Here is a 22,706-nt window from a genome sequence, read left to right on the forward strand (position 1 = left end):
TCCTTTCATTTGCTTCAAAATATGTCTTAGTTTTGGATGAAATAGATTAAGGGTACCAAGCAAAGCTTCCACCTCCATTTTTGTAATGTGATCATTTTAAGGACCAACAACAATTCTTACAGTTATTGAGAACTGTTTGCAAGATGCCATGGTATTGCCATGGTATTGGTTTTCAGTGCAGTAGAAACCCATGTTTCTTACACGTTGAATATTTCTTTGAAGAATTCAGAAATACTTTATTTTCCTTCAATGTCCTTAGAATCTGTATGATGATACACCTTTATCTTACACACATGTATCTTATACAGGGGAACACTTCTAGGGTTTGAGCTTCTTCCTTTAATCTGAAATCATAAAAGCCATTTCAGAACAGGTATTCTGCACCTTCAAAATGAGAAAACAGCTCTGGAAAGCGATGCAAGATTTTGTCGGCAATAACTGAGTCATATGCCATAAGTTCAATAATGGCACTGTAGTTTTGACACCATAATTGATTATTATAGAATTAATTGTTACTTAGGGTTCTGCTTAAAAAAGCATTTTGAAAAAAGTAAAATTTGGGAAGATAATTAGTCTCATACTGAATGTACAAATTGAATTTTGTCTATCAGTTTTTGCAATACTTATCCAATGTATCTTATTTTTTCACAGCAAAGCAAAAATATTTTTTTGCTTGAATAACTAAAAATTGCTCTGTTTATAGTTAAAATGGCATCATATGCTTGTGAAGAAGGGCTTCAGGGCTTCATAAACACTCCTCAGTATATTTCAAGGCAGCTAAGCATCTTTTCTTAACATGTGAACCCAATCTGGGACTTTAAATGCATATTTTATGACATTAGTCCATTATTATTTTGTGTTTAACGATTTAAATACGAACATTTCTATAAACCAGGACGGGTTTTAATTTCACTTAAGATATGTGATTTAGAAGAAACCAATGATTGTTGTTATCTGTGTTAGGTAGAACACAAAAGATGTATCTTAAGTCCCAATTTACGTTTTCATAGAAGAAAAAGTCTTATCAACCAGCCTGAGGTTTACTTTAAACATTATTTTGCTGGATGTTTTTTTCGTCGTTTATTTTGACGTTGTGACGTGTGCATGCACATTCAGACAAGCTACTGTAAAATTAATTAAAAGTCAGTGCGAGGCGAGCAATATATTTACAATAATACAGTAATATGAACATGCGAAAGAATGTCCTATCATACCTTACTACCCTATGAGCTGTTTGTCAGACTTAATGGCAGGAATGCCTCTGTTTTGCACTGTACAGTATAATGTGTGGAGAATAAATCGAACATCTCTTGACCTAACAATAAGAATTCAACTAATGTTGTGAGAGAAATGAAAATGAGAGTCAGTGTGGCAACACAGCCCATGGGAGAAATAGTGTTGGGGTAACCTCATCAACTATACCTTCACCATCAGAGCAAGTTGGGGAACACTTTGAAAGCCCAAATTCCCCTTAAATGCCCCCTTACAAATGTTTTGGAATAGTGCCCAGTATTGCCACATGGAACAGAATAAAAGAGTTAGCTATTAATTCTGGATCTGAGCTCTTAGCAGTTCACCAGGAAAATAGCTCTCTCCTAACTCATTTACAAAGCACCCAGAAAGCACTTTGCGCATAGGGTGTTGAGTAGGAATTTATAATAAATTTACTGCAGTTTCTGTGAAAGACATAGAACTCCACCTGTAAGCCAAGTCTGTCATTCAAAGCCAAAGAAAGAAGAAAAAAATACATGAAGCCTTCTAGCTCTTGGCTAAGGATATGCAGTGGACTTAGGCCAGCACTTTGTTAATGAAGTGTTGTGCATTAGCATTAACAGAAAACAAGTACACAGGGAGAGCAGAGATTATATTTATGCTTTAGGACACTTGAATACCTGATGCATCAAATGCACTTGCTTGGTAAATAACACTAGAATGTTTCCTTTTTTGTGGTATGCACATTGTTTTTATTAATGTTTGTGGTTCAAATGCAACTATTGTCCTTGCAACTTAAATCTTTAAAACAAAATAATGGCCTTTGCTCACAAAGTTTTGACTGTTTCATCTGAAAGTTCTTTTTGGCACCCAGCATGTTCACTTGTTTCTTTGGGATCTATTTTTTGCATACCAGTGATTCTGTGTTCTTCCAGTGGTGTTTATTTTTTAATGCAGTTTCGAAACCCTTTTGCAGTAATTGCAGGTTTGAAAAAGTGTGCCTATTGGCTAAATTAAAGAGAGAGGGCACAGCACGTGGTCGCTTTGCTCCTGTCTTGAAAGGACAATTCTGCAGCAGCAGCAGGATGTGCTGTGGTAGATATAGGACAGGGCTACCTATGGTGATGCACCACCAGAGATTTCACAATCAAGGGGAAAAATTACAAGTCAAAAGACCACCTGCTTATTAATAAAGGGGGGCAACTGGCAGGTAGCAAATCTATTAAAGGGTAAGAAACTGCATCTTTAATCCTTTGTTAGTTCACCTTTAAAGGGGCACCAAAGAGGGGCTTCAGATCCTTTATGCTGTATCCCTTATTGCAAGATTGATGCCTTTCCCACTATCTGTTTCCTTTACTGTCATCAATATTCCAACTAACACTGCTCTCATAAACAGCATTAATAAACCCAGCTCTTTGCCTTATTGTTTCCAAGCCTCTGCACCTCAGTGGCATGAGCTTGAATCCCTGCAGAGGAGAATATTGAGAATTAGAAGTCGTGGATCTTAATTGTGCTGGGATTGTTTTATTGTAGCAAGGGAGGGTGGCTGCCTCCTTGGGTTTGATTATGTACAGGAAGGGGCCGAGGCAGGGTTACATATCCAACCAGACTTTGTGAATAATACAGGTGGTGGTATTGAAAAGGAATATCAGTTGAAAAAGCGCATGTGCATTTAATAAACAAGAGAGAAACAAAGAGCAAAGTGTCACCTTCATCAAACCAAGGACCATGGGAAATTTGTATAATGTCTGCTGTGTGTGGATAAATAAGTGAATAAGGTTTTGCAATCTGCCGACTTGTATAACCAGCATTATTCCGTAAAGCTGTATTCATGTCCGTGTTGTTTGCCTTAAAAAAGAACAATCACAAATACTTCCCTCAAGCTGATTTGTGACTTGACTGTACTGAACCGCAATTTTAGGTACATAATAAGATGTATAACCAGGAGCTCCTTCTGGAGTTTCACTGGTTTAGTGCACAGATAAAAATTGAAGTCCCCTACTGCACAAATTTATTTGCACTGATGTTTGTTTAAAGATCAATATTAAATAAATTGGTCTGGAAGCTATAGCCATAAAACACCTGTCAGACTAATGTAATCCCGCAATGCTATTTTGTCTGCTGCATGAAACCTGGTTAGCTGTGTATTTCTAATATTGCATTGAAGTCTGGAAAAAACATAATGGATTCTCTTCACCTGTATGTAATAGGAATAGTGGAATGAGACGACAGGTACTTCTTTGAAATAGACAGAAACATCGTCAGAGGATTTGCCTTTATTACCTCAGAAAGGGGTTGATATGGAATTGAATCCTGTAGGTTTAATGTATTTTTTCCTTTTGCTTCTTTCCAGCAGGGTCATAAAGAGGAATGTCTACGTCTGTTGTAGTGTTTGCAAGATGTATCACTAAATCATGGGTTCTTAGCTAGCATGAGCTCTATTGCATCCTCATATGGAAGAATTAAATGTATTTTATTTTTTAGAACTAACTGCGGTGAGTCCACAGTTCTAATGTATACCTTGTTAGAAAAAGAAGGGTCAAAGTTAAGTTTGAGTAATGTAAGCCTTATATTAAGGATTCAAATCAATTTTATGTTAAACGTTTCCATTAAAAGAAATAAAAATATTGAACAACACAGCTAGATGTTTAAGTCCCATGAAAGACACAGAAGGAAACAATTGTCAAAAGACTGTTAGAAAATATAAAGGGAATGCAAAGGAGTAAAATTTATTATTATGAGTTTTTATTATTTGTCCCTTATTAGATCAATTTACATTACAAGTAAGCGCAGCATAAATGTAACCAATTTACTGATTTTGATTTTCAAAACTTTATATCCAGTAAGAATGGGCGCTATAAATGATTTAACTGTTTCAGCACGATAGAGTATGTAAACCAGTCCTTTGAATTAAGAGACAATTGACAGGAAGGTTTGTTACATTTTCCAACTTAATCTTTTTTGTTCAAGCATGCCTTTAAAGATATTTTCTAGTTATTTGTAAAAAAAATTGCACAAAAAAAGAAGCTCCTAGACAGTTATTTCCAAAACAGGCATTTGTAAATGGAGAAATGGAGGGAAGAAAAGGTGGCGCCCTCAGTTAAGATTAAACTAATGAGTGCAGCTTAGTGCAGCCTAGCTGAGAACGTCTCCTTAACACTATCGCCACAAGGCCAGATGCACCTATAGGATATTCCATACTTTCATAATAACAAGCAAACTGTGGCTTGATTGATAGCACTATTGAGTTATTTAATTAACATGTTTGTTTTCCCAATAGCGTAAACGCTCATATATTTACACAAGTGATACTGTATAAGAAAAGCTTATTAGTGTGTTCTTTTACAATGATTGCTTTTATATTGCATTGCACTGCTTCAGCCAGAAACCCCTTGTAGTGATTTTGGCCAAGCTATATCAAGACTGAAACATCTATTTTGCATGTCCTAATCTGAACAACTGAAAACTTGCATTTAGCTACACAGATGCCCAGGCAAGTTTCCTTTTTTTAAATGAGAAATAATGTGGATGGACGAGAATATTTTTTTTTCCAAGGTAAACACACATGAAGTTCAACTTGTATTTTGTAACTTCATCTCTTCCAAAACTAAGAGCAAAACTAACTGTATCAGCAGGTATTCAATCATATTATTCTTGTTAAAATATCTTCTCCTTTAAGGGCTTATAATTTTTCCGTTGGCATTAAATAATTTTTCTCATTCCTTGATGACACCTAGTGGCTTGACGATGTAATTTTGATTATTTAAAATTGAAAAATACAAAATTATTTTGAACATAAAGCGAATCCAAATGTTCTGTTCTCATCTCTCATCCTAAAAAAGAGATATATCACTTCAATCACTGCTGAGTTACCGATCCTTCTCTGTAAAACTTCTTGAACCTTGACTTGGGGATTAAACTGTGTACGATGACAGTGTTATCTGTTTCCTCCTTATATTTCTCAACATTCAGCTCTTGCTGTTTGTGCAGTATATGCCTGCTCTTATGAAAATCACAAAAAAGAGAAGTAGTACTGTATCTGGTAAAAGCCTGGTTTACCACAGTCGCTCTCCAAAGAGTTGCTGCTTTCAAATGAGATTATACAACATGGACAGTGCTAAAGACCTGGAAGGTCCTGCAGCACTTTTAAAGGAAGGGAAAAACATTGATCCCTGTGGTCTTTGAAGGCTCTCATGGGAATTTGAACTTCCTCGCCCCCAGTATGGGCCCACAGCTACACTGAGGACAGACGTGCACATTTAAAAAGGTAGCGTTAGACAGGAAAGCTTGTTCATAAGCGACACCAAACATCCACATTCATGGACCATTGTCCGCATACAAGGAAGATGGGCCATGGGGCCTCGTGTGGTTTTTATCATGTAATATTCCTGTGACCTTCTGAAACATATAAGCAATTATTCTTTTCAAATATTACTTTTCACAGTCATTCTGGTGCCAGGTGACATATTGTAGTAGCCTGTTGGTTGAGTAAATGTAAATGTAGGTTTATGAAACATTATATGTCATCTAATGCTGATGAGGAGTGGAATTAACAATTTCATCCTGCATCTTGAGCAGCTTCATAAGGATGTTTAGATCACAATACACAATATTTCACTGGAATGCAAGCAAGAGAATAGTAACCACAATGTGGCCATTAGTACAGTGATAAGCTCTGCAGTACTCATTTTCCTGTGACCTTCTTTTGAACACTAGCCAGCATCGCCAATGGTGCTGTTGTCTACCATCCTCCAGAAGACAGACGTGACATTACAAATCCCTTTTTCTCCTCCAAGGTCCTCTTTAGTCCTCATTAACAAATTATATGCAGGTGTTTTCCTCTCACTGGTTTTGTATGTTTGATCTAATAAAGATGTAAAGATAAATAAATAAAAACTTTTGAAAGAAGTGGCTGAATGTGCTGTCTAAAGCAAATTATTACCCCCAGATAGATTCATCACGTCTCCCTGCTGGATTAGGAAGGCCGATCTAATGAAGTTCCCCCATCAAAATGAAAGGACTAATTCTGATTTAGCTGAGGTAATGAACTTCTCTCTCCCGGTGTGATTAGCGGCATGGGGTGAGAAGGAGAATGGCAAGAGAGTATGTTTCACAAAAAAAAAACATTATGCAAAATGTCTTTCTTTTATTTGCTGAGATATATTAAATTTCCAGCATAGCCCATGTTATATAAAATTATGTTAATGACTTCTGGCCCACTGCGAAGGCAGCGTGCTGGTCCTGAGCATGTGTGTCTGGCTGGAGCACTGGGCTGCACAGTGGGAATTGCCTTTTCTATTAAGAAACCTCTAGATACCTCATGATGAATTTTCTTTCACCAAATGTTCTCCTTTTGTCTAAAATATGAGCATTTTCTAAATTGCTTCAGAGAGCAGCACGAGGCGCAGAGAGGTCTGTGGTGCTGAAAGGGCCTTTCCACGCCAGGCTAGGGAGTCAATTAATAGGAGCGGTAATAATTATAAGCCAGCCAAATGCTGGGGCTGGCTAATTGTGAAATATTTTGCCGTGCAGTATGAGGTGAGGCTCTTTACTTTCTCTTTGTACAAATGGGCTTTGCAGAAGTGAACATTTAGTCTGCACAATACTGTAAGGAAATATTCAGCAGAGCAAGAGGGTTTGCATTGGTATATAATTAACTTAACATGTTATTCACCTATTTTGAAAGCAGTAGATTCCAGTTGATTTTTCTTATCCTGTGAGCTGCCATTTTTTAGATTATTTTTGAAGTAACCTTGGCATGCGGTACACACGCATAATACCTACCTAACGGCACATTTTCTCGCTTGAAAAATGACAGCAGTTTAACATCGGTGAAAGGGCATTAAATTGGAACACTTAACTGCAGAGTGTAGTTAGTCTGGGGTACACATTGCCACTGCTTCAGAATTGCAGGTATAGCGCTGTAATTCATCTCACTGAACTGTGTCATTTGTACCGAACAGGCACACTGATCTTGCACATGTTTTCATTCAGCATCGGCTTCTATTCCTGTTATAGAAGTTTACTGTGGAAAATACCTGTCATTTCTCTAAAAGAGTGACTACCTGCCTCTGGAGAAACATCTTTTTTTAAAAGTCATTCAGTTAAGTGAAGAACTATCACCAGTGAGAGGAAGTCCTAACGTAGTCACCTATTTGTTCATGTCTTATTGATCCAAAAACTCCACAAAATTGTTCCTTGAATTAATCACTGCCCAAAATATAGCCTGACCATTTGTATAAGAAGCTCTACTTGGTCAAGGCCGATAATATACTGTGTGTCTGATACACAATCTTAATTTTTACAAAGTATTAAACAATGCACATGTGGTCATAATACTAAATCTCTGGACCTGGTTTCATTTGAAAATGATGTACTATGTACTGAGTGATAGATGCATCACAGTCCATAAATAAATATTTAAAAAAAATATGTCAACTTAATATAAGCCAAGAGCAAAGATTTATAAGTGCGTGAGTATTTCTTTAAGATCTTCGGTTGCTCTTTCATCCCCTACCTTTCAAAGAGAGCCTGTCCCTTGAGCTGGCAGCTCTAAACACGACCAGTGCACCAGCGTCAATAACTGGCAGTGTGTAGATTGTACAGCTCAACCAATACGTGTCACTTCTGACAGAGCAGTGCCACTGCTCAGCATGCTGGGACACAGCTACAGTGCTTGGAGTATACTAAGGTTATCTAAATAAGCAATAAAACAGCGTAGTGACCACCTACCCAAAGTAGATGAGTGCTCTCCTTGACAAGCTCTTCACAATTTTGCTGTTCACAAAATGAAGATTTCAGTGTTCTGCTAACCCCATCACATGGTAATTTTAAACTCAATCTAAATAACAATGTTTAGCTTTTGTGTCGTTAACAGAAATTGTAACTTAAACATTAATCTAAAGATGTGTGAAGGCCTGTGTTGACATAATATGGATACACTTTGGCATTTGTGGTATTTAAACAGAAATACTGTAAAGTATAGACCTGTGAGGCGCTGAAGCAAACCAGTTGGGCTAGTACACTTCTGATTAGCACCTCACCCGCACTTAATGTGCACGAGCTGACACCATCGACTTTTGTTAAGAGATTTATCCTAATTCCCCTGGCACCCTTACATAGCAGCACAGCTGCTGACATGCCTCACCCTGACAGGTCTCCTATCATCATTGAACGTTTAAAATGAATGTCAGCCCTGATCAAAAGGTCCTATTTTTATGACAGATTATTTGTGCCTCTAGTGCTGTTTTTCCTTTTTTTCTTGAGGAAAAAAAATATGTATCTTTTCTTTTTGCATGGGAAGCTGGTAAATATTTTAGTTGCAAACAGAATCGGATAAGTAAGCCTCCTGCATGTTTTCTGATGTTCGTGGTATGTCTTAATGAATACAGAACTTTTTTGTGTTTGTAACAAATCTTCTTCTTGAAGCCCTGAGATATGATTTTGAGCAACAAACAGAACTCTTTCTGTGTCACCAGTAATGAGCAGCGGTATTGTTCACTTTTCATGCAGTAAAAGCTCCTTGAAATATAATGTCAGATTTAATTTTGACGTCTTTAGTCAATAAGTAATTAGTAATTTTCTCCACTGTGCAACTTGTACCAATTAAAAAAAAAAACAACACTTTTTTGTATTTTGTCATTTAGTCTTTCATCTTCAGAACGTCTTTTTGAACAACATTTAAAGACTCTGCCTCATCCTTGTGAATAATTCAACATAACTGCTAATCCAAGCCCTGGTCTTGTTGACCCTAGACTGTTGTAACTCCCCCTTATCCCTCTATCCACTCTCATCCTCGCCTCACTTGGGCTCCATCTTTACCCCAGCCCCTCCGCTGGATCCCTGTTTCCAAGGATTGTCCTTGTCCTTGTCTACCTCTGTCTCTCCCTCCAGCCCCTCTGACTCTGCTCTCCTCCTCCGCCAGCGGACCCTCTGTCCCCCCCTTCCAGAGCCGCCCATTCTCCAGCCTGGCCCCTCAGCGGGGGAATGAGCTACCCGCAGTGGTCAGAACCACGCTGCCCTGGACATGCTTACAGTGCTTGAGTCACCAGTCCTGTGCTTCGCCAGGGCCTGCAATCTCACGCCCTGGTTTCATTCCTGGATGTGTCCTTGAGTCTCAGACTGGCTTCCTGCCCCAGTTCACTGTAGACATGGCTGCCATTTGGTGCCCAGCAATGCCCTCCCACTGATCTTCCAGTTTTTCTGACTTTATTATCCATTTTGGTAGCTTGTTGAAAATACATGATTGTCACTGTAACTTTATATACTGTATATATATATTTTATGTCCCATTAGATAAGGGTGTGTGCTAAGAGCGAACAGTTTATTATTCTAATAATAATAATAATAATAATGACAATTTTAATATAAGTCTCTCTTTTTAATTGGTGATGCTCAGCAGCTTTTTCCCCTAACCAGGAAATTGTGTAATAAGGGTCAAGCAGTCGAACCCTTAACTGAATACAGTCGACATCTCTTTCCCATTGGGCTCTATCCACACCTACTGTAGACCTTGGGGAAGGGGATGGACTGTGTGGCCGCTTAATCTTGTTTGCACTCACCCTTCTGCCCCCTTCACTGCTGTCCTGAAAGAAAACCAAGACCCCTTCTCCTCTGCCCTTCCTGACAGCTGTTGGCTCTGGCATCACGATCGTGGCGTGTCCGCCATAATATTTGGCTTTAATTGAATACAGTAAACCCTCTTTTTTTGTAAAAATCTTACATTGCAGTACCTGTGGAGCCTAATCCCAAGATAGCATGTCTGAGGACTCAAGCTGACTTTCAGAAGACCCACATTAGGAGTTAAAAGACTGTGACCCAGATTTCCAAAAGGTGTTGCTTCCAAATATACTCCTGCTAACATCTAATTACTGGCCTTAGCAAGACTGCGCAAAGAGACACAACTTAAAGGAAAACGTAGAGGGAAGTGGCCTTTCAGTTTAACCATAATAATTATTATGTTTGTGTTATCCTTCAGTAACTCTGCATTGAAAAAAAGAAAAGTAATTTCCTCACACCTCTGCTATGTCTGTGCAATCAGCATGGTCCTCAGGGGGTTACCCGTGGTATGTTCCTTCATCAGCATATAGTTACTCATGGGGCATATACCGTTAAAATTAACTGTGTTCCACATGGATAACTGGAGCTGCTGTTTCTCTGAGGGATACACAGAGGTGGAGCTGCTTTGTATTCTGGGGAAGTCCTGAGCTTAATTGCTGTGATTTTTCCCATTATCTGTTAATTGATAAATCCTGCAGAGAAGACTATGAAATAAACCCACCTACTGATCAGAAGCCCGTGGCCCTTTGATTTGTTCCTGTAAAACAAAGCGCTATTATTTCTTGTTGATAAAGTATGTTTCCTGATTTTTTAATTAGTAAATTGATCTATACAATTGGCATAATAACCAAAGTTTCCAAAAGTTTGAACACAACAACTACACTTTTAGAAATGTGGATGCTTATTTATAGTTCACCAGTTTTTAAGATATGTATGATTATACAAGCAATGTACTGTAACACATGATGCCCAGTGATGATATTGTCCTCCTCCATTTTCTCACATTGTTGTTACACAAGGGGAGGGAAAAATTGATATTTAATGCTGGAAAAATTAAGATTTTGGATATTGCTTTTTTGGTAATGTTATGTGTAAAATATTTTTGCTTTGCAATTTATTTATAATATGTACAATCGTTCATTTTTGATGTAGATTACAAATTTATCAGAGCACCAATATTGATTTAGATTTGCATGCACAATAAATATTCAGTTCAGATATGATTTTGGTAAAATCATCCTGCACAAAGATAGAACTAAAGTCTGTGTGAGATGACTATGCTCTTGAAATATAAGCCACTAATCATTCAGCTCCTTCTTAGAAAATACTGTTGTACATATGATTTATTTAATAAAGCTGATCTCCACCACACTTTAGATACCAAACCTTGTGATAATATATTCTTGTTTACTCAATACTTGAGAGGCAAAGGAGTTTTCTAGTAAATTTGTCAACTGTTGTACAGGAGAAGCATTTAAACTTGTTAAAATTGAGATGAAATTTGAGGATTGGAAAGGTCCAGATGCCTTAATATTAGGACTTGTAGTAGGTGTGTTCTAATGTATGTGCGCTTCTTCTGCTGATAAGCCTATTGGGTAGCACTGGCAGTGTTTTCTGTTAATTGACCTTGTACTTCACTGACGAGTTGCTAGGGGACAAGCTGCAGGATTCCTGAAACGCTCCTCAGTCTTATTGTTGACCCAGTCCTGCAACATGGTAACAGTCAATTAAAGGGAAATAGGAAAGAAGCAGTATTGGAAAAAACAACACATTTCTTAGTTCTTATGGGCCATCAAATCATTTTAAATTAGTCTAAATCATTTTTTCCCCTCTTTAGTCTGCTGTCCCATCTCTCATGGTGTTTATTTGCACTCAGTCTCAGTATCTACTGGAATCTGCATGTGTTTCTTAACCATAGGTAAAAAAATGAAGAATTAATTCATTTTCAGGAAAAAAAGGTTGTAAGAATTGTTTAAGAAGAAAAAATTAAGAATGCAAAGACATATTGGAGCTGAAGTTCCAACAAAGGTTTTTTTTCCAGTTTGGAGGCTGCACCTGTTATTCAACCTGGCTCAACACTACATTGCTAAGCCAACTTAATTGAGCCAAAGCTACACACTAGTGACCTCAGAAATGCGCTATCAGGCGGTTTGTTTCTTTTTGCATTGCAAAGCCAGCATGGAAACAAAGTTTAAGTGCCAGCCGACAGAGTGCAGCTCCCACAGAGAGGCACTTCACCAATTATGTGCCACCCCTGGGATGCCCAGCTATAGTCGGCCAGTGGTGGTACAGCCTGAGCTGACATGTGATGCGCTTGCAATGTAAAAAAGCATCCTTTCATCACACATGGGCTCTAGTGTTGTGTTCTTGTTATATGACTACTGGAGAGAGTTTGCCTTTTCTGTTGTCAGTCCAGGTACTGCAAGGCTGTCTTACATCACAGACAGTATCCAAGCTACCATATCGGGGTGCTCATTCAACAATGTCTCCATCAGCAGTTTTGCTTTCTGCCCTGTCAAGAACCCTTCCAATTGATCTGAGACAACTGGCTATTCCTCACTGGTCATAGATTATCTTATTTTAAGTACTGGCCCTCTGTAGCATAAAAACAGCTCCAGAAGCTTAAAGCCAGGGATATTTAAACAAAGGCAACCCACCCAAATTATATCTGTTCTCATGCCAGAAGTGAGAGTCACAATCGAATGATTAGTATATCCAGCCATGTACTATTGAAAGGATTTAGCTCCCCTTTCTCCGGCACAGGAGTATAATATAATGAACATTGAAAGATACTTATCACATCTGTTGTAACTGCAACCCATTACTGCCTGTAAAAAATACACATAGAAATGGCGAAATGTTTGCTGACATTTTGTATGACAAAGGTATGTCGTTGTGCTGATTGACATTTGTCATTCAGCAAGGCATCTCCAGTGAAACACAAGACAGGCTAGTCGTGTGGGTGGCCAACATTGAGATCAACACAATTCTGTATGAGCTGTAAGGCTCACTTTATACCGTGTTGCACGTGAGCATGAGCCTGTTCACTGGTCAATGAGCCCAAGATGCTACACACATCCCCACCCTTCTCACAGATATTCACTGGGGCTCTGCTGTACATGTGACACATTCTCATCTTGCAAGGAAGCTGCTGTTACAGAAGGAACCTATGGACATGTGTTGTCCTGCAGGTATTGTGTGACACCAGGATGAGCCTCCAGGCAGGACTTGTCCAGTGTAGTGCCGTGCAGTCAGGCTGCCATTGATCATTACATGTGGAGTTCAGGAGCAGCAGGACACTCCTGCCTAGACCACCACACTTGGGCACCTCCTTCCATCTCAACAAGGGCCCTGTGACTGGTGGTCATCCAGATCATAGCCAGTCACTAACGGACCAGCAGCAGAAACATCACGTTCGGTGTCACAGGGTGTTAGCATCTCAGACGTCAGGTGACAGTGCACAGTTCAGTCATCAACATAGCTGTGGCACAAAGGCGGTGTTCTTTTGGCAAAAGGGACACTTAGGTTCTTTTGTGATTTTCACCAGGCTTGATGCTCGAAAGGTCACTTCATTGCTTGTCCACAATCAAGACTCTGTAACTAATAAGGTGATTTAGTGCTGATGCAAAGGTCAGAATTATTTGAGTGTATCACATGTCTGTCATGAGTGGTCAATTCATCAGCTGATGCCAAAAAATTATTATCTGAAATTTTAAATGTTTTTTTTCATTCATATATGCATTAATAGAGGATGCTCAATATATATATATATTCAAGTAATACATTTGGATTTCATTTATGGGCTTGGACATTTTTGAAAGAAAAACTTTGGGTTTGTTTGATGTTCATTACTTAAAAAAAATGAATTCTGTTTGCTCTGAGTACACTTGGAGATTCACATAATCAAGTTATTCCGTGTTTATCAGTGTGGCATCTGGCCTTTGTAATGATTTACCTTGCCACCTGAGAAATATCTGGTCCACCAGATGTTTTTGAAGATAAACTGTAAACAGCATTGGCCATATGAGTTTAAATGTATATTTTATTACTGCTGTTGCTGCTTCTTGGTCTTCACAACTGGTTCGCAACAGTGTTGTTTGTATTTTTGTGCCTTATGTGGTATTAAGGCATTACGTTTTTTTTCATATTTCTTCCTTATTTTCCCCTTCTTTCCCAGAATTTGTACTTTTAATATTGTACAGCACAGAGTCAAAGGATGTGGTCATGTTGTTTCCTGAATACTTGTTTCACCATGAATCACAAGGGGACAATGTGCTAGAGAAATGGGGTCTGGTCCCTTTAAGAGCAAACCTGGTTAAAGATTCACCATGCCCTTGAGAAACGTGTAAATCTGTATATCAGAGGGTTCTGTTCCAATGCCAAGTGCTAAAACTGATCATGAATTCCTTGTTACTGGTCCTCAGTCTCAGCGGTATTGCCAGCGGGGGGAGGGTCAGTGTAGACAGGGTAGACATTATAATTAAGCCCTGCACAGCTTTTAAACTCTATTTTCGTCAAATATCAGGTTTCAGAACCCCTCTGCAGTCCATCCACCCACCTTCCTTTCTCTGCAAACACGCAGCCCTCTCCCTTCTTGTGTCTGAGAAGATACATGTATATACTCTCTCTGTCCCAGTCAGTAATAAGATAAACTTTGTCCTTGTTTGCTGTTATGCTCTCTTCCCTAAACCACAACTTTTCACTCGGACGGGGAAGTTCATTTTTACCAAAACACCTTCACTTCCTGCTCTACTGTCCTTCCACAAATCTGAGACATAAACACAACACTTAAGCAGGACGCGATGAACATTCAGAAACGTCTTTTTTTCTTCTCCTTTCCTCAGTGTGAGAGAAACATTAAGAAAGAGTTTGCCTTCTTATAAGAAGCTGCAAAAATACATAAACCATGAGCCGGCTGAACGTGAGGCCCTGTGGGTATGCAGATGTGCGTTATTTTGCTGGTATCGGGGCAGCTTTGTTAGAGAAGAAAAAGAAGGTTTTTCATCTTAAGGACTTCGGGAGGGGGCTCGTGGTGGAGACGGGGGAATGGAGAGAGCGGGCTGTCCCTAGTGGGTCTGTAACAAGATACAGAGACTGTTGCAAGCTAGGCTGGGCTCCCTGGTGGATGTGCTGATTGGACAGCCTGAAGGGAGCTTGGGAAGCATCAGGAAGTGAACTCACTCACCATGGGAGCTATAGGGTAGAACCAGATGAGCCATTTGACTTCTTTTCTAACTCCCACTAAGGACAGATTGCCAGTGTGATCCAACCTCTATTACTGCAAATCAGCCCCTTTTCCCTTACGCCGATTTCATTAGGATGACCAGCATGGTGCAAGCACACACAAAAAAAGGTTAGACACAGTAATTTTACAGACAGGCAGGTACCAAGAAATCTGCATAATTAAGCAGTCAAGGCTGCTAATAGGGAAGTTTATATGCTCAGGGATCAGGCAAGGGCAGCACATATGGATATAGCTCTGGATATGTAAATCTTCAGCATGCAAAAACTTACGCGGTGGCCCTCTGAGAAAATGATAATTATAGCAAAGGAATTGTGTTTACTGCTCTGTCTTGGGCAAAAGGTCAGACGGGGAAAAAACACAACTGTGGTTTTGTCTTTCATGGAAAAAAGGCCTTCATACTCGACGTTTCTATAATTAATGGAGATAGTTTTCTGTGATTATAGGACACATTGGAATGAAGAATACAAGGAAATTTGTTGTGAAATGCTTATTATGCACAATTAAAGTTTAAAGAAGTGGTCTTTCCAAAGCCTTCTCTTGGAAAAGCATTGTTTTCATTTCTTAACAATGCTTCTTAATTTCTAAAACTGATTGTTACTGCCATGCAAGTCCCCATTTGGAAGAAAAATATCCGTCCCTGTCCCTAATCTAATGAGGCAAATTTAAAGAACTTTTTTTTACTGCTTTAAAATGTTTGTGAACATAGAAATTCTAATTTAGTTCAGGTGGGTAGCTGCATCAGCATGCGTAGGAAAGGAACAAGTAATAGGTTTATTCCATGCTGATAAAACAAAGAAAGAAAAAGTTGTTCTGAGGCTCCACGGCCGAAACGTTGTGTTTTCTTCTTTTTTTCAGCATGGAATAAACCTATTAGAAATTCTTATTTGCTGTATAATGTAGTTATTTTAATCAAAGTGATGCAATTCTTTCCTCTCTGGTGCTGTAGTTATTTTATCACCCAAATAACCATTATAAATGTTGTCATAAAAGTGATATACAGTACATTTATAGTAGTTTCCTGTTTGACCTAGTCATGCACATGTGGCAAACTAATGATGTTGTTGGTCATGATACATAAAATGACACCAGAATATTCGGAAAGATGTTTCATATTGTAGTGTAAATGTGGCTTTAATTTAAGAGGAATCTAAATAGCCTGGATACTACAGATTGATTCTTGTGATTTAGACATTGAGCATAGTGGAATGAACAGCTGACTGCAAGAAACTACAAATCACCAGTCAATTGCAATTAAAATCTGGTGAGTGGATTCCTTGGGCATGTGTTATTTAGCACTCTTCCACTCTGTGCACTGTTACATGGCGAATGTAGCTGTGTGCTCATTTATACAATAGCCCATTCCATTAATAGCCCACCTGGAGCCTCTCTGGTTTGATGGGTCACAGCTGGTTTCAGGCCCAGACTGTGGAGCACCGCGGTTCACAACAATGTGGTTGGCATCCCGGTCCTTTCAAAAGCAGCAGGCCATGGAAACAGACAGAGGGATGTCACGGATGAGTCCCTGTGTTGGGCGACACTAATCCATATCGGACTTCATGGATTTTGAAAGAACAGGGAAAAGGTGATGGCTGATGGGCTGATCCACCTCTTGTATATTTTGTCGACATTTGGAGGTACTATGAAATGTGTAACGCATTCAAGATAGACGTGGAGCGCTATGGTTTTTTTCAGTTACTTATTCATTTGGCTGAAACTGTTATCCAATGGTAAATAAGCTGGAAAACCGGTGATTAACACTGTAATTGTGTAAGAAATGAGTGCTAGCTTGGTTAAAATAAAATCAGCAACGGTTCATTTAATGTCCCTAAATTTTTGCTGGAGACATCTACACATTTTCCATTTCAGTAATACGACAGTTGGCTTTTGTCACCTATTGCAGCAGAAAGTTATGTACTGTACCAGTTCTTGGTTGTTGTTTTTATTTCTAACATGTGAACAGGCCAGTTGTCTCACACCGTTTGATCCTTTTTTCCTCCGTCAGTCCCGTGAAGGGACTCTAAATCCTGTGCATATGGGCCATGAAAGAGTTAGGTTAATGGTTTGTGGCTAGTTGTATAAAACTTCACTGGTTTTGAGACTGGTATGATTTTTATTTAAGTTGTGAATTAAGTGGAGCTTTACACAGGATGTCCGGGCTTAAATGATAATATGTTAATTTATAGCTCCTCCTCACTCTTTGTTAGAGAAATTAGTGAGTTGAGGTAGTTTGTTTCCAGCTGATGTAATTGAAGAAGGCTCTGCAGAAATATCAAAATCCTTTGCAAAAAAGGGCAGCTGATTTAAGCAGTCCATTTTTCAATGTTAATGTTTTGAGATAAGATCACTTTATTGGCCATATACAATTTCTGTATAAGGAATGTGTCTTTTCACCTACCCCAACTTGCTCTCCATGAGACACACAGACAGGAAGAGAAGCTTGGGATCAGAGCACAGCATCAGCCATTTATATGGCACCTCTGGAGCAGTTGGGGTTAAGGGCCTTGCTCAAGGGCCCAACAGAGTAGGATTCCTCTGCCGGCCGCCGGATTTGAACCAGCAACCTTCCTCCCACAGTCACAGATCTTTAGCCACAGAGCCACTAAACTGCCCGATCAATATTAACTTAATATTCTACTAATTTGTGTTCTGTTTTGGAAGTTGAGGAAACATCAGACTCTTGGTACCTTTTGTTGACCAGTGCATAGAACGGTGGCAGCTCGTGTAAGTTGGACACTCTGGTTGTCTAACTCTTCCAAGCATACAAAAACTGTTCCTCATAGTCAGCATTACAGAGTAGATCTCAAGTACAGTGGGTATGTTACTGAGGCATGGTGAAGGGTAATTCAGTTGTTCGAAGAATGTCAGGAGCTATAATACGCTGTGATAAAATTATCCCAGTCGTTTTCAACTCCACTTCATGTTTGTAACTATGTTCAGGATAACACTGCGCAACACCTTTGGCTTTGTATCACTTTCATGATTGAATGCTTTTCTAAATCAAGACATTTAAAAAGTGACTGAACAATAAAGCTTTGTTGTTCCAAAAGCAGCATACAGTATTTTAGTTGGGTTTGCCTGAAATTGGTGTTTCATTCAAGGCTAAGTCTCATAATTTAATATACTTACTTTAGTATATACAATACTATACTTACTACATTATCACGTAAATAGTGATGAAAAAATCAATCATGTTGGGGGTTGATAGAACAGAAGTGGCTGTTCAATTGGGTGAAAATATTTGTAAATACGATACAGCTCTCTTCAAAACCTGTTCTTGAGGTGGCTGCACTGGTCTGCACTCCTGTCTCACACCGGTCGCAGTGAGTGCTTCGTTTTCTAATGCTGCAGGTCTTTTATTTGGGTCTATGTACAGGTATGTTACTTGTAGCTTACAAACGCACAAATTGGCTTTATCATACAGTTAAGATATTTCCTTTTTCGTTATACAGTCCCAACAGCTCACTACACTCCATAAACTATAGGATGCTGCAAAGATGCTGTTGCCACTAGTTTCCGTGAGCAGTGACTCAGAACCCTGTGCTTGACCCACTGTCGTCACGGACGAGGCAGATGATGTCAGTAATAGAGTGGAATCCAAAGATAATTTCATAGTATGTTGTAAATTAATTGAATGTTTTGTTTTGTCACATGGTCTCGTCAATGTCCGGGCTACAGTACATTTCTGACAACAGAAGACAGTGGAGAAAGGCTGAGGAGCGTTATGTTATTGGTGAAAAAACAGTGGAACAGAGTGAACTTTGAAGACAGAACGGTTGGAGGTTGCCAGCTACGTAAAGAAATACTGAGGCAGTGTAGGTTCAGCTTTACTGATACTTATTGGCCCTTGCTTTTCTCACAAAGATGGTGTAGTATCTGAATCAAATTGATTAATAAAGCTAGAAATCTGAATTTGTTTTTTAAAGTTCTGGCCATTGTCTCCTGTGTGTTTTAGACTAAACCAGGTTTACCTTTTTAAAAGTGATGAGTATGACTCCTTTCAGAGCAGTGCTAGTGTTGTGGGACTGTAATTATCCTGCCAGTATGGTTTTATATAGCAGTAGTATAGAACAGCTCTCAAGCGTTAGAAACCTTTGTTATCCAAACAGCTACCCAGTTTATGCCTGATGTGAAAAGATCACACCATCCCGTAGATTGCTGTACTATGAAAGCACCAGACAGAATCCTAGACACTAGTTTGTCAATGCTCATTTAAAAAAAAAATGTCTTGTAAGTGCTCAGCCCGTGTTTTCACAGCTATTAGTATTCAGTGTCATTTCTCCAATATGTCTTGTTAAAAACTGGGGAAAAAGATAAAAGGGTGAAGCAATGTGGCTACTCCATATCCAGCATATTTGTTTTTTCATCTTTGACAAGTATGTAATACACGGTCTGCACTGTACTGTCAAGGAGGCATTAACTGCAGTCTGTGTGATTTCTGACAGAAGCACTAAGTTAACATGCGAAACAAGAGCCCATGTGTTTTGCAGAAAGAAGACTTCTGTGGCTAGAATAGACATAGCTTTTCCAAGTACTAGTCATTTTCTCCCGTAATCTTTCTGCTATAATTTATCTATAAAGCATCTGAACTGTATTATATTTAAATTTTTCATATTAGTTTGAATGAACTTGTTTTTTTTTGCTGGACTAGACAGACTAGTGAAGCACAGGTATTAAAAATTAAACACGCCCAAAGCATCATTATAATACAGTGCTGTAGCCTTACAAATATTTTATAATTTTGCTGAAGACAGCAATTAAAATTAAGAAAAAGGCCTAGGTAACCATTCTCACTCATTAAATTATTGACAGCTAATTTATGTTGCTTTCATGACCTTTGGAACCTCTGGGGTCCCAAACTCTGCTCTTGTTGAGCACATTGCAGGGCAGTTTTAATACCAAGGGATTTTTAAAGCTACAAACGTCATTTCCAAGTTTTCGCTTGCCATAGGCAGTAGATCAAAAGTGATGCTCTGGGTCGGCCTTTTATTTTTTTTTCCTTCATTTTTTTGCCAGAAACCCCAGGCAAGCTGAAGGCCTAGTACTTCTGTTTTCATCAGTTTGAAGGGAGAGCTTATGCCAGTGAATCTCTGGGTGTCTTTGCAAGTGAGACAATCCACCCTCTAGTCTCACCCTGTGGCTGCCAACTGCCAAGCTTGATAAATTAAGGATTGTTTGCAGAAATGCCAGCAGGGGCATAGCAGGAGTCTGTCACAGTGGGGCAAAACACTGGGGGAGATAGAGAGCATGAGGGAGAAGGGGAGGTAATTTGGACTATGTGGCACAGAAGACATCAGCACAGAAAACTCGCATATGGCAGTCGTTTCTCAGACATCAAGAATCAATGTTCGGTGTGGACCAAAATTAAAATATTGAGGAATTGGCATTGTCATGCAATGCGTATGATTTTTGTTTTTGAATGAATAGTAGATGTAAGTAATATTTGAGGATCCCCAGAGCACTGAGACTGATTGAGCAATCAAACACACACACACATTCATGTTCATATCGTGGGTGAGAGCAAATCTATAGGATTTTGAGTCCCTCTTTTCTGTACGGATTGTGAAAATGTGTTATTTTGACAATGATAGTGCAATGTGACAAAACACCAGTTAGGCTTTGTACGTCATGCAGGATCATGCTAAGGCTGATATTTCCAAGTTGTGCAGCTACTGTATACTAGGAGGAAATGTGTAGTTCCACTGTTATTTATGGAATAAATGTCAGTATTTCACATACCCTCTCTTAATAAATATATTAAAAACACACAGAGACACTCTTGTCCTTTGAGACCCAGATTCCGAGTTCCCCAAAACAGATTGCAACATAAATCATTACATTAAATAAGCCCTTTGTTAGGGAAAAGTTTTGTGTTCTCTTTCTCCTTGTTGGATTTCTGCGTGGAAGTTACTTACTGTTGACACTGTTTAAGAGAATCTTTATCTTTTGTTATACTTTTCTCCTGACAGCTTGACAGAGCTTGTTAGTAAACCAGCACACTAAGTAAGAAAGAAGGTTACTGAGGAAAAAAACTCTGCTGCTGCTTGATTAGGCTTTGATGCCTTGGCACTGATGGACATGCCAAGTATAACCATTATACATATTGTAATCAATAGAGTTGTCAACTTCCACTTCTTCATATTTTTTTCTTTCCTCTCAGTCCCCTTTTGCTGTGAGGCAGAGGGCTTATGGATCAAAATTTACAGATGTTATGTCCACTCGCTCGAATGCTAATAACCAGTCTAGGATGGATAGTGCTATGTGGGTTTGGCTTAAGATTTCTCTGATGTTGTTGGTGACTTATGGAAATACAATCCTAGAATCCTGATGTTCTGAGTGAAGAAACCTCATTCTTCTTTAAATTGTCTTCAGTGTAATTTCAAATCTTGTTATTTGCGTTTAGACTCCCAAACGGTTCACTGTAGTATGTGATACATAGGACTTTGTGTACATTTTGTCTAGTTTCTGTTCATTTGCAGTTATCAAAAACTTTGTGTTACATACAGAGGCACACTTTAAAAAATAGAAGTCCCACATGCAACATACGCATTTTGATATGTGTGTTTTTATTTAAACAAATTAGAATAATGACATCGGCCTACTTTGTATTTTGATGAAGAGCACGACTAAGGCCAATCAGCTGATGCACTGCAGTTAACTTACAGGCTGTCAATTACAGCCATACCTGCCAACATCAAAAATCTGCAGAGAGGAGAAAATGGTAAATGTCTGACACATAGACTCCAGGACTGTATACTGCATGATAATCAATCTGCAAAATAAAAGTATATTCTGTACTAGGAAACAACAATTTACCTTGTTCCCAATCCCCCTGGGAAGGTACGGTACATACTCTGGAAATAAAGTAATTTTATAGCTTTCTTGCTCAGGAACCAGAAAGCCATCTTTCCCAGCTTCTTTAATTCATGTTTATTAATTCTTCATTTTTTCATTTTAAGTTTTCAACCAGTCGGTCAGCTTTTGTGATATAGTAGGAATTGTGTTCAGTTAGCATCATTGCAAACCACATGAGAATGAGGCTTGTTCCAGCAGGGCAGGGCAATAACAAGTTACCGTATCTACATGTTCCAATCCATTCATTGGGAGTAAATACTGAAAGACCAACAATTCATAGCATGAAGATTCAAATTGCGGCACCTTGTTTTGAGTTTGAGCATGTTTACCAGAAGCTGCTTCTTTTCCCAGAAGCTGCATACAGTCTAAGCAAGTGTTTTCCTTGCAGAGGAGGGCCTGAACCACGAATGCAAGCTCTGCAGCCAGACCTTTGACTCGCCGGCCAAGCTGCAGTGCCACCTGATCGAGCACAGCTTCGAAGGGATGGGTGGAACCTTCAAGTGCCCGGTCTGTTTCACAGGTACGTAGAGAACAAACCTGCTTCCTTTCATCTTAATGTCTTACTGAAATGTTCAAGATTTGTGCTCATGTGACCTGTTGTAGGCACAAAGTTCTGTTTTTTCTTCTTATATTTTGTTAATTTTCTTCACTAACTTTAATTTACACATGATGGTGTCTTTCCTGTATCATTTTCATTAAAATGCCAGTTGACTTCAGACTTCAGCCTCGATGACTAATGCACTGGTCATCACTCCAGGTCCTTGTGGGCTCCTGTGTCCTTTGGTTTTCATTCCACCCTGGACTCTTAATGACTTTATTTGAATCTATATTATCACTG

The 22,706-nt window shown here is 39.0% G+C and overlaps 1 protein-coding gene across 4 annotated transcripts in view; it reads left to right on the plus strand.

Annotated features, from left to right (window-relative positions):
• The window catches only part of znf521 (zinc finger protein 521), a 189,282-nt gene that overhangs the window by 130,642 nt on the left and 35,934 nt on the right, over positions 1-22,706 (plus strand). For 3 of the 4 annotated variants that reach the window (XM_015353833.2, XM_015353835.2, XM_015353836.2), the window contains one exon: positions 22,257-22,388. In XM_015353833.2, coding sequence (XP_015209319.1) covers positions 22,257-22,388 — 132 coding nt within the window. Of the gene's footprint in view, positions 1-22,256; positions 22,389-22,706 lie in introns of those variants that run through there. The other variant, XR_001479137.2, reaches the window with a different exon arrangement.

The sequence above is a fragment of the Lepisosteus oculatus genome, chromosome 6 (assembly GCF_040954835.1).
Source record: "Lepisosteus oculatus isolate fLepOcu1 chromosome 6, fLepOcu1.hap2, whole genome shotgun sequence".
Classification (NCBI taxonomy): domain Eukaryota; kingdom Metazoa; phylum Chordata; class Actinopteri; order Semionotiformes; family Lepisosteidae; genus Lepisosteus; species Lepisosteus oculatus.